The sequence below is a fragment of the Lissotriton helveticus genome, chromosome 7, assembly GCF_964261635.1.
Source record: "Lissotriton helveticus chromosome 7, aLisHel1.1, whole genome shotgun sequence".
Lineage (NCBI taxonomy): Eukaryota > Metazoa > Chordata > Amphibia > Caudata > Salamandridae > Lissotriton > Lissotriton helveticus.
The window spans coordinates 1588417941-1588431353 of NC_136068.1; the positions used below are offsets into that span (position 1 = coordinate 1588417941).

General features: G+C 45.4%; 1 protein-coding gene across 1 annotated transcript in view; it reads right to left on the reverse strand.

The window, feature by feature from the left end:
* Positions 1 to 10910: 10910 nt before the first annotated feature.
* Positions 10911 to 13413, reverse strand: part of SAXO3 (stabilizer of axonemal microtubules 3) — a 191264-nt gene continuing 188761 nt past the window's right edge. The window contains exon 5 of the mRNA XM_078650983.1: positions 10911 to 11462. Coding sequence (XP_078507109.1) covers positions 11054 to 11462 — 409 coding nt within the window. The 3' untranslated portion in view covers positions 10911 to 11053. The remainder of the gene's footprint in view (positions 11463 to 13413) is intronic.

The following is a 13413-nucleotide window of genomic DNA, read 5'->3' on the forward strand; positions in this document are numbered from 1 at the left end:
ATACATTCTGGGAACAAAAAATAAGGTAGCTGATTGCTTGTCAAGACTGGTGTCAGCTTCATTAGAAACAGATGTGGAATGATGTGGAATTGGAGGTTGATCACTGAGATTTGAAAAGTTTTGTGTGTGCGAGATTAATGATGGTGTTGTTAATAGAGCTGAATGGAAGGCCATGCTCACAATGGATGCAGTGTTGCAGGAGGTCATCAAATGTGTCTCTGGTGGCTGGCGTGGGAAACAAGTGATGGCTGTAGAAGTAAGGAAGTTCTGGAATGGAAGAGAAGAACTGTCAGTCAAGGACAGGTTTCTCTGGAGGGAAAGCTGGTTGGTACCATCCACTGTGTTTAGAGGAATACTGATATGCTTTGAGCATCAAGGTCATCAGGGTGCCACAAAAACAAATGAGCGGATTAGATTATATTTTTGATGGCCTGGATTGGATTTGCTTGTTTACCGCGTGGTAAGAGATAGCATAGAATGTGGTGCCAGAGATAAGACCTGTAAGACAAGGGTACAACCCATGATCATAAGACCGTTTCCTGGAAGGATTTGGCAGGAAGTTGCCTTGGATATTATGGGGCATATCACTGGCAAGTCTGGTCAGTACTACGTTTTGGTGTTGTAGTCATGTTGGTCAGAAATTTGTGTCACTCAACATATTGAAACTTGTAAAATTATTAAATTTCTTAACGAGATATTTGGTAGGGTAGGTAGGATTGCATTTTCACTGATAACAGGGTGCAACTGGTATCAAAAGAGACGGAGGAGTTCTTGTCGTTAAGAGGAATCAAACACAAACGTTGTCCCCTCTTCAACCTGAAACCAACAATATGGTAGAGAGGTTGATCAGAGTCCTTAAAGAAGCTATCCAAATTGCTAGGTCACAGAACAGAGACCAGAGGTTGGAAATCATGGAAAGGGTGAAGTTGTATAGGCTCAGACCTCATTCCACTACCAACAGAATGCCGCTTGAAGTGTTCAGAAAAAGAAGGCCCAATACAATACATTGATGTATCCTGTGTGGATGAATTGTAAAAAGGTGGGTCTGCTCTCTGAGGAAGGGAGGAGGATGGAGATAGAGAGAGAGAAGATCAGGAAGATGAAGTGTAATTTTGATATTAGACATGCCACTGCCACAACCAAAGTGGTGGTCGGTGACACTGTAAGAGTTAAGTATCCCTTGGGGCAGGGGGGTCATCCAGATTTTCCTCTCCATTCAAGGTTATCAAAGTGTTACGTAATGCGGTTGAAGTGAGCGTCAATCGCATATGGAATTTAAGCAGGGTAACTGTTGTTCCCTCTGATTAAGCTTGTCATGAAAACCCTATGTCTGGGAGAAGCCATGGCAGTTTGCTTGACTTTATGTAAATGCTGATCTCGCTTCTCTTATGGGTTTCTAAGGATATGGTCACCTTATTATGACTGGTATCATATGTTATATAATTTATATATGTGTCTTTCTTTGCTCGAAAATGTAAAGGGTTATGTTTTATTGCATTTTGTTGGGTTATATTAGGTGTGTGGTATCCTGGGTTAGTATATGTGGGTTGTGGGATGTAGAATGCAGGTTGGAGAATGCAGTCAGTCAGTTGCCTGCTGACTTCATTTGTGAATGGGATGATTCTGATGCTACTCATCACTTAATAAACTACGCTGTTACTACAAGTGCTGCGGGGTGTTGTACTTTTCCAAAGTCAGGTATTTGTAAGTTCTCAGATTTAAGGTTTTATTGGTGAGGCAGACAGTTCAGAGAGAGCAACGTGATTAAATAGCTATTTTGGATATACAGTCAGTTTTCAAATCTTTGACAATAATCTCGCTGTTGAGTGCAGTAATGTTTCCAGGGGCGTCAAGCAATTTCTTGGGAGTCCTGTAAGGTGAGCATAGACACGTTCTAGGCAATAAATGACTAGAGTTGTGTACGACGTTTCAAGAGCATGATCAGGCAGCAGGTGTTTAAGGCTTCTTATTTTCTGTAAACAAAATCTCTTTAATGTAGTAATTGCTTGGATGTTGCATCAAGGAGGAAGTCAAGAGATTTAACCAAGGTGACCATTTTAAGAGTCATCCCAGCTTCCCGTATAGATTCTCTCAGTGTTGCAATATTTGATTGCTAGATTATTGAACAAGAAATTAGGCAATTACATTTCAGATGTCTTTATTTCATCTATTTTTGTATGCTATCCATGCATGATCTAAAGTGCTGATAGGCTCTGGTCAGTCAGTCCTTAGGTATACCTGGGGTTCTTCCACCTATAGATTCAAGGATACTCCGAGATCAGTGAGCAAGTCTCCAAGGGTTTCTACATAGAGACGGAATGGGATGGGGGACAAATTGGAGCACTGTGGGATGCCACAGGACACATGACTGAGTCCAATAGAGACTTCCCAAACTTGCTGGTGGTGTGCAATCAGTAAGGCATAATTTAAACATTTCAGAACTTAGTTGTCTATGCCTATTCTGATGTAGAGGGCATTTAGAAGTACTTCACTTATTTTTATTTTTTTATTTTCTACTTTTTAGTTATTTTTCCAAAGTTATAATACAAAGTTATAATACAAAAAACAACGCAAAAGACAATACAATAATAGACAAGACAGGCGTTTGAATCGGAAGAAGGACTGAATATCGACGTTACATCTGGGTAGGATAAAGCATGGATTACAACAGACCAGAGAGCGATTTGAAAATACCAATAGGATAGATACGCCAAAGGAAAAAGAAAATAAATAAATGAATAAATAAAGTAAAAAATACCAAATTCAAATTATACATACATACTTTTCACTCAAAAGAATAAAAATAGAAAACATATCATATTAAGCGAGGTTGACTCCAAACAATACCGCACATAAAGAAGTAGTGTAGTGCCAGTAATGGCGTCATTGGCGTGCATGCTATAACTATTCCAGAGCCATGGGGGATACACCCATTGCAAATAGCACTCCATGTGGTGCAGCCAGGGGTCCTGTACGTGTCCTCTCAGTTCGCGGGGAGGTCTGGCGAGGCAGGGACAGCCTTAGAAACATGAAGTGTTTGTTGTAGAAATGTGCGGTATATGCACCAGATATCACGAGGACGGAGGCTGGAGCGAGGCGTAAATCTCAGAGTGAACATTGCTGTATGCCATGCTCCTAAGCCAGGCGCCTTAGTGGGACGGGTCTTGGCTCCCCAGAGAGAGGCAATTTCGCGCTTTGCAAGCAGTAGGGCAAGAGCTGTAAAACGTCTATAGCAAAGTTTGAGTCAATGGACCAATCCCAGCAACCTCAATTCAGGTGAGGGAACCAAGGGCGTTTCAATGATTTGAGATAGCACATCAAATACCTCTTGCCAGTAGGGGAAGACGTGGGGGCAGGACCAGGACATGTGGGTGAAATCAGCATCCAAGGCATTACATTTGGGCCAATTAGTCAGTTTAGAAGGGTTAAATTTAGCCAATTGCACAGGAGTCACATAAATTCTGTGGAGAAATTTAAAATGGAGTAACTTGTGTCTATGATTATGGGATACCCTGTGTGTCTGCCCCAAACAGTAGGCCATTCCTTGTCCCGTAAGGGGACGTCCAATATCAGATTCCCATCTTTGACATGCCCCGCTATCCCGTCCCGGCCGGAGTGCCATACATGCCCTATATAGTTTAGTGACCAAATGGGTTCCCGCAGTGACAGCTATAAGAAGGGTGAGCGGCGGGAAGTCGTCATGAGGGGGAGGTTAAGTAGCGAAGGCAGAGCGGAGCGTCCCGTGGAGCCGAGCCACATTAAGAGTATCCACACCGGTGAGCCCAGGAAGCTGTGTCAAATCAGACAGCTTACGTGCCTGAACATCCGGAAATAGAGAACCAAAGGTGTCGAGCCCCAGCTTGGCCAAGGTCACAAGCACCCCTCTATCAGTTGTTAATGGCAAAAATGGGTTATTGGCAATTGGTAGAGTAGATGAGTAAAGGGGACCGGACCCGTAGAGTCAATTCAGCTTTTGCCAAGCCCAACACGTGGTGGCCAGGGGTTGAATGTCATGGTAATCAAGGGGAATCCCCTTTGGGAGTAGGGACGCTAAAGGTGTTGGGGCAGCCAGCTCCTTGTCCGTTTTCGTGTAAGGTATTCTGGCATCAGGATGAAACCAATGGTGGCATATTGTGCCTGCGCCACCAAAAAATACAGTTGGGGACCTGGAACTGCGAATCCTCCCCGGGTATATGGGAGGGTAAGAGTGTCCCAAGCCACCCAGGGTCTGCGACTCACCCACACCAGACCACGAAAGGCCTCGAAAAATGGGCAAAAAACGCATTGGTCAGCGGAATGGGTATAGTGCGAAAATAGTAAAGAAAACGCGGTAGTACTTTCATTTTAATAAGAGCGATGCGGCCAGCTATAGAGAGAGGCAGTTGTATCCACCTATCTATTTGCAAGGAGAGCTGTTCAATAGCTGGTCCATAGTTCAACTGTACAACTTGTCCCTTATCCCAGTGTAAGCGCACCCCCAGATATTTGGTAGTCTCTCTGTCCACCCGCAAAGGATATTCAGTGTCGTCAGCCGCAGCCGAATCAGTTATGGGGAACAGTACCGACTTGCCCCAATTGATTTTAAGACCCTATACAGAACCGAAATGTTCTATTTCGTCAATTAAAGACTGAAGATTGCTTTTCGGGTGTCGCACAAAAAGCAAAGACGTCATCCGCGTACAGGGACATCTGCAGCGGACCGGCTGGGAACTGAAGCCACGAAACAAGTGCTTTTCTTGGAGGTGTCGGACCAGAGGGTCCATTGCGAAGATAAACAGGAGCGGAAACAAGGGGCAACCCTGGCGGGTACCACGGGTGATGGGAATGGAAGGAGAGAGGGACCCATTAACCCGGAGGCGGGCAGTAGGAGAAGAATACAGCAGGGCAATGATGGCTATGAAACTTGAAGGAAGGCCAAGTTTACGAAGCGATACCAGCAGAAAAGGCCACTCAAGGGAGTCAAAGGCCTTTTCCGCGTCTAGCAGGGCAACCGCAGCAGGCGTGGTGGGCTCAATACGGTTAATGACAGAGAACACCGTGCGAAGATTGAGGGCGGTAGAACGGTGTGGTATAAACCCCGACTGCACTGGGGAGAGAATTTGGTCCATCAATACTGATAGTCTTGAGGAGAGCGTTTTGGCCAGAACCTTGTTATCAAAATTTATGAGGGATATTGGGTGATAGGACGAGCACTGCATTGTATCTTTGCCTGGTTTAAGTATCAAGGAGATGGCTGCCTCGCGCAGGGTAAGAGGGAGTATGCCTAATTCCAACGCCTCAGCAAACACCTCCAGGAGTTGGGACGCTAAACATTCCTTATATGCTTCCTAAAAGACCGCGGAGAGGCCATCGAGGCCTGGGCCTTAGAGCCCGAGAGTTCGTCTATTGCCAATGAAATGTCATCAACGGTGAAGGGGTGCGCCAAGAATTCAGCCTGGCCCTTGGTCAGCCAGACCATTGCCACCTCCTCCAAATATAGAAGGTGCTGCGAAAATCCCTCCGGCAGCGTGGTGGAATAGAGTGATCGATAATATGCCACAAGTTCTGCTACAATGTCCGAGTCAGACATGGCAGCAGTCCCGGCCCCTCGGATGATAGATGTAATATGTCCAGCCCCTCTAGGGGGGTTTACCAGACGGGCCAAAGTCCTACCTGGGGGCACACCCTCCCCGTAGCGCCTTGCCGAATAATGTTTGTCAAGGAGAGACGCCTCCCTGTCCGCATGGTCATTAAAATCTAGCAACAACTCATTTTGCTTGGCCTGCACCATCGGGTCGCGGGAAGACTCATCCAAGATGGCTAGTTCAGCCTCCACTCCTGCAAGGCTGCCCCGAATCAAACGCAACATTCCCGCCTGCTTAGAAATAATGACTCCCCATATGTATGACTTAAAGGCGTCCCAGAGAGTGGAGTAGTGTGGCACCGATCCAGTGTTTAGGGCGAAGTATTCCGTAATGGCCTCCTGGACCTCAGCGCGAAACACCTCGTCGAGGAGGGCCGAGGCAGGAAAGGACCAACGACGCTCCAAACCCGCTGAATGAGGGATCACTAAGCATAACATTAAGGGGGAATGGTCGGATAGAGTGCGGGGCAGTACGTCTATCCCCGCAATCCAGCGACAACCCGCTGCCGTAGCAAAGACATAGTCAATGCGTGTTTGAGTTGAATGGGGTCCGGAATAAAAAGTGTAGCCAGGGGCCAACAGGTGATGTTGTCGCCAAATATCTTGGAGGTCCAATGCACCAACCAGGTCGGTGAGTGTCGCAAGAGATTGACCCTTTGGTGTCGCGTGAGGGTTGGAGGGATCAAGAGCGGGGTTTAGCCAAATGTTAAGACCCCCCCCCCCCAGGAATAGAACATCATAATCGTGCGGATTGAGAAAGGCATGTAGATTAGTAAAAAACGCTGGGTCGTCGGTGTTTGGGGCATAAATATTGAAAAGCAGTACCGTTTAACCCAATAGTGTACCCTTAACCAGCAGATAGCATCCAAGGGGGTCCTCTTCCTTTTGCAGTAGAGTGAAAGGGAAGGAATTGTGTATCAGTGTGCAGACTGCCCGTGAATAAGTACTGAAGCTTTAAAAAATCTATTGTGACCCCAGGAGGAGGCAAAGGGGGGAACCTTGGGGTGGGAGATGGGTCTCCTGCAAGAAGGCTATCTTAATTTCGTGGGGTTTCAAATATGCGAGCACCAGTTTACAATTTCTTGGGTTATTAAGCCCCCTAACATTCCATGTAAGCAAGCGTACATTTACAGATGGAACTACAGTCATTGCTTAATAAGGAGGACTCTGAGCATGTATAATGGCAACCATACGATAGCGGGAGCAGTGCGGAGTCCACAACCAACAATATTCATTAAAAAAACACAATACTCCCATTATAAAGCACACACCAAAACCCACAGACCCTACTACCCCCAGGATCCCACCTGCCACCCACACCTGAGCCCTAAGGGCCCGAGAACCGTATCCCTCCTCCCAAAACCCCACAACACCCCAATAACAACAATTCCCAAAATAAAGTTATGCGGACTCATTCGTGGGCAACGCCTCGGACAGCCGATGCCCACAGCGCTGAAAGAATAGAAGTTCATTTAGCAACAACAAGTACGGGAAGGACCGCAATAATGGCCCACATAATGGAATCTCAAACGATTTACTATACTGAGACAGGCGGAAGAAAGCCGGGGCACTATGGCACTCCGGGTTCAAGCAGTCCGGGCAGAGCCAGACGAAGAACTTTAATCAAACACTGCAATAGCATGAAACACCCCTGAAAAATGGACAAAAAGAGTATCTAAAAGTGGAGCAACGTTACCAAACTTCGCCACAACGGGCTAGGAGCCTGAAGTAGTATTACCAACAGCAAAGTTTCAATCCGATGTGAAGAGTTCAGCACTGGGAGCCAGGGTATTGTCTGGAGAGGCGTGTCGGGAGGACCGGGCAGGACTGCAGCGGGACTTTGCCACACGTTGTTTGCAGATGGCCAGCACGTCCGGGGCATTTTCACAGAAATGAGGCTTACCATCCATCAACACCCTGAGTCATGCAGGGTGGAGCATTGCGTATTTTAAGTCCACGGCACAGAGGTGTTGTTTGGCTTCGGTGAACTTGCATCGGGCCTTCTGGACAACCGGAGTATGGTCAGGATAGAAGGAAAGGATCGATCCCTGATAGGTTACTGGTGCAGTCTCTCTATCCCTGTCCCTATAATTCAGGAGGTGCGCCAAAATGGGTCGTGGGGGGGCGTCCTGGCTGCGGGCGTGGGCCCAGAGACTGATGAGCTCTATCCACAACGAACCTGGCGGAGAAGTGTTCAGCACCAAAAAGTTATTTTAGGAGCTGCTCCAGAAAAATTTCCGGCCGGCCCATGTTAGTGGTCTCCGCAAGTCCCGCTATACGAACGTTGTTGCGCCGGCACCAGGCCTTCAAATCCTCATTCTTGATGGCAACAGATTTCAAGAGGTGTTCCGTGCGCTCCAATCTACGCGCCATATCTTTAGTGCGGTGTTCCTGGTCAGAGAGGCGCTGCTCGACTTCTCCAAGGTGGGTGTGGTGGCCGTCGATGCGCTCCCCCATTCTGTCCAGCCTGGAAGTCAGGGTATCCAGTCAGTCATCCAGACCGCGGAACTCCGCAAGGAGCTCCTCCAAAATAGCCGACATCCCCTCCACCATCGACTGATGGCCTGTTGCGCCTAAAGTTCTCCCACGATCCAGCGAGTGGGAAGTACGGCCCGAATCTGCCGGTTTGTCAAAGGCCAGTCTGCGCTGCTTAGGGTCCCCATGCCCCAACACCTCCTCTAATCGGGGCCCCTGTGGTGGATATGGCAGCACGCTCGCCAACGTGTAGCCCCCGGTGCACCGGTGTATGGCAAAGTGTAGTATGGAAAGGAGTCTGAGGTCACAAGCCTCAACCAGAGAGCCGGCCAAAGGTGGTCGCAATGCCCCCAATCTAGAGTCCCAAGCTAACAAATAGCAGGCCAGGGCAGTGATGAGGCCACTTGGGTAGGTGCAGTCCTCCAATTCCCCGGCTCCACTCACCAAGTGTGCTCAGGTATGAGGCAGCGCTCCCCCGCTGGACCCCCACGGTGAATAAGAGGTCCGGTCGATTTACAGCACCGCCGCTCAGTTAATCAGCGCAGGGGAGGCGACTCCGCCCCCACCGTCGGCGGGTGCCTGAAGATGGTGATGCATGCTGTGCTCCCGACCCGCTCCAGTGACAGTCGTCAGCTCCATCGATTTACGGGGCACCCGGAGTCATTTTAAGGGCTGAGGTCGAACTCGGCAGTCTATTTAGAGGCTGCTCGCGGGCATCGGCGGCCGGAGCTTCAACGCCGCACGTCCATGTTCGACGGCGGCTCGGCCACGCCCCCTTTAGAAGTACGTAATGATCAATGATGTCAAAGGCTGCAGTTACATAAAGAGCCTAGAAAGTGATATAATATAGGATTTCATAAATCACCAGTAGTATTGATGAAAATGAATTGATGGGTGGTGTGGAGTTCTCTATTGCATATGAGGTTCAAATTTAAATACCACGTTTTAATGTCTGCAGCCACAAAATAATGGAAGGACAGTGATAAGAAATAGATGTCAGTGTGGATGAGATCCAAATTCTGCTTCTTTAGTTTGACATGGCCATCTTTAGGCCATAGGATATGCAATGGGCCAGCAGTGTGTATTGATAGCTTGGTGTTGGAGACTACTATTGTCGTATCCCCTTCACAGATGGGGTCCGAGTTAGTCCATAGGGGTTATCTCTTTTGATGTTGTTATACATAAGGGCTCTGATCGCTAATCGTCTTTAGAATAGGAATAAGGAGGTAAATATGTTAGATCTTGTGGCACTTAAACCGGGAGCGGGATTCTGAGTGCAAGATTGCTAGTGTCATGATTTATTATCTCATAAAGTGTTTTGAATTGTTTTAACCAAATTTTCTGTAAGTTCAAAAAGAAATATCTGAAGTAAGGATGATGTTTTTGAAAGTTTTTATTTTGATTTTTTAAGACAGTAGGAGATGGAGAATAGTGATTTTCTCCACTTTCTCTCCCTTTGCCTAAGGCTGTGTCATTCTTATGAAGCAGATTAGTGGGGATTTTTAATAAAGTATTCCAATAAAGTAACAAGGGGGGCTTAACTGAAGATAAGCCCTCAAGCATGAGATAAGAACATGTAGGTAAGTGTCGCAGGAGAGTCACCCTTCATCTTCTATAGATGGAGGATTCCCATTCTAGATTGGAACCTAGTCCATAGAGAAACTCAAAGTGATGAACCTGTTTAGTGGGAAAGTGACCAGGGATGTGATATGTTGTTGTACAACAAAGAAATGGTGTGTAAAGAACGCATTTGAGTAGATAAGAGAAAGGATCAAGATCACAAACGAGAAGAAATAGGCAAAGAGTTGTTGTAATATGCTAAACCAAGAGTGGTTATTAAAATGTTGTAATGCTGTGAGAGTTAATCATGGTACTGCACAGAATTAAAACTGGATGATGAAACAGTCTCCCTGGACAAGGAAAATAACATATAGAAGGAGACGAGAGATGAGTGTGAAGAGAGCATAGATGAGGGAAGAGACAAAACTATTGTAAGATTGATGGAGATGTTACGGTTGTGAGAGTTGGGGGCCTATCAGTCAACTAGAATAAAAGACGCATACCATTTTAGGGAAAACGGTGGAAGTGGTTAGTGTAAGTGAAAAACTAGTATCAGAGTTATAACCAGGAATGATTGGTGACAGCATAATGTCATAATGTGCCAGAAAATTCAAAGGACTTAGTAATCTGAAAAACCATATTGGCCATATTGGCCAACCAATGTGGGCCTTTGTTGTTTGAATGGGGTTGTGGATCTAGTGGTATATTGAAAGCATGTGGATGTGTAGTGTCTTGAGAGTTACATGACAGGTGCTTTCCTTCCATCACGAAATAACATTTTGTATTTTACTACAGTGTTTCATGAAGCAGCGGCCATGATCTGGAAAATTGATCAAGAGAACAACTTAAGTGAATACTTCTATAAGTGGTTGCTGGGCCTATGAGAGCAACAAGTTGTGGTTGCAACAGCTCGTCAATTAAACTTTTACGAAGATTTGTTTTTTTGTATCATTTTTATCTAGGGTCTTTGTAAAACAGAGGCCTCGGGCAACCTACAATCACTCACACAATCGTCCCACAGAAGCTCACTCACTGATGCTGCTCCACATCCATCCATTCAGTATTTAAATGCGTTGAACCAGAGGCTTAGAAGAGGAGAGAAGAGAATTAATTTTCTCAAAGCAATCCTCATTTCTGTTGTGCACCTCCATTTTCCACCAAGAAAAATGATATGATGTGGAGTTGGTGCCAGTGTACATTACTCGCAGAGCTGGCACCCTTCACAGTCACACCTATACTCGGTAAGTCACTTTAAATTTCTCTTCATTATTTTATATATATATGTGAACACACTACATAAAGCGGTGCTCAGCATAACACCTCGCCTTCCTCTTCAAGGTGCTGTGTGGTGTCTCTTTGTTCTGAGATTTCTCTATCTACAACTCCATCACATAATCAAATGTTGACGGGCTGTTCACTCCCGTAGGTCTCATACTCCGTCTCATACATCTTTGGGATAGCCATGATGGCGGGTAACGGGCCCTCATGTGGCAGGCTCCAAGGGGTCTCCAGACAGGAGGAGCGGTCCTGGGTCTGCTTCACATCTAGAGGGAGCTGGTAGGTCTCCTGGGCCAAGGTGCAGAGGCCGCGGTGTGGGACATGCGCAGCCCGAGGTGGGATCCTGGGCAGCTTTGTGGCAATGGGAAACTGGATTGTGTCGCGCATTGGCCCAGGGCGTCTGAGGGCTGGGTTGGATTCTTTGGACAGGGGGTTCTCCTTGAGGCCGTGACCCCAGGCCTTAGGGTAATCTTCGCTCTCCCAATATGTAAGGATGTCTTTCTTGGGATAGCCCTCGAGCTCCTTCCTACAGGAAGAAAGAACAAAAAGCACATTAACAAAAGCAGAGAATGAAAGACAGAGCTAGAGAGAAAAGGTGTGCTAAAAAGGTGATGGGAAGCAACAGAGAGAGAGAGAGGTAAATAGAAAATAACATAAGAGAAGGGTAAAAGATAGCGAGTAAAGGACAGAAAGACAGAACAGGAGAAGGACAGAAGAGGCCTTGAGGCAGGCAAGGTGATAAGGCAAAAGAGGGAGCGTCACAGGGAGTTGTGGCAAAAAGTGTGGAATGAGAGTAAAAGAGAAAGAGTAAAATAACAGAGAGCTAGGGAAACATTATGCGTAAGAAAGAATGAAAACACGTTTTGGCATTACAATTAGGCTTGAAGGGAAAAAAAGGAAAGAGCAAAAGAGAAAGGAACAAAAATAAAGAGAAAAGAGCATATGAAAACAGAAGAGTGTGTGAAGAAAGCAAGGAAACAAATGACTGCAAGAAACAGAGGGACTGAATGAAAAATTGGTAGAAAGGGCAAAAGAAAGGCAGCCGAAGAAGGCAGAGAAAAATATATACAAAGAGGGTCTGACAAACTATGTAAGAAAGAGTGACATGAATATTATGTATTTTCACTCTAGAGCATTACCATTCTTGAGTTACATGTGCTAATCAGGAAATCAAGAGTAAATAAGCATGGTTAATAGAATACACATTTAGCTTATATTATTGTCTACCACAAGGTTTTATAATATTGCTTGCATATGTTTGCATTATTTAATCTAAGTGCTGACTGTTCTGTTTTACATTACTTGTTGTGGATTTCTGAAGAGTTTCTGGAAGGCTAATAATTGCAACAATGAAATAATGTTATAAAAAGCAGAGCACAAACACTAAGAAATTAGAGGGGACCTTCACACCATGGGACAGGCCTTGCAGAATAATATCACTTATTGCAACTGAAGGCTACAGGCAAGGAAGGCACTTAGCCTCCACTTGCTGAACTTATCGGTGCAGCTGGCCTCCCATGACACGAATTGCAGGCCTAGCTATAATATTGAACATAAACCCAATTGTTCAAACAGGTATGAAGGTGTGAACCAGCTCTGAAACTTGAAATATGTTTCATTTTTATCTATGTTCAAATTAGTTTAGGTGCTTAGAAGTTGCAGAATGGACATAGAATTGCTTTAGATGTACAACTGCAATCATGTTGGAGTTCTTCCTTTTATTAATGCTTTTGGTAAACGTTGCTGCTGCCATTGTATTTAATATTATTGTCGTTACAATTCATATAGGATTTTGATTTTAAAATGCATCTTTAAAATATAGTCCTCCTGTCCTAGTTTTCTTAATTGTGCTTTTCATTCATAAAAGAGGGTTTTGGATTCCACTAATTGTCCCTCGTCTTATGGGATTGATTATTACTAGAAGCACATCTCACTCAAATACTGCTCAGTGGGTTGTGGGGTGTTTGCAATCCAACTGATTTCCTGTCTTAGGTTAGCACATTGACTGAGTCCTTAGTACCAGGAGGTCTAGAAAACTGAACCCTGGTATTCTAGAACAATCTAGAAAATGTATCAGGAATATTGGAAAACCAAAACAGAGACAAGGTAGGGGAAGAGCAGTGAGAAGGAGATAAAGCAAAAGAGATGACTAAAGAGGGAGAGCAAGACAAATATATCTAGGCAAAGGTAGCTAAATTGATTACATAGAGAAAAATGAAGCGGGAGAAAGAGAGGGTGACAGAGGGTGACAGGGTAAAATGAAGAAGAGGATAGGAAATGCACAGGTTTATTGAAAACAGATCAAGAAAGGTTAAGAGTGATTACGAAACAAACTGTCGGATGGATGGATGGAAAGATGGATAGATAGGTAGATAGATAAATAGATAGCTATTTAAAGAGAATGAAGTAGAGATGATTGAGAAGGAAATAGAAAGGGAAGAAAAACAAAGTAGAAGAAAGGAATGAGAGACGAGGAG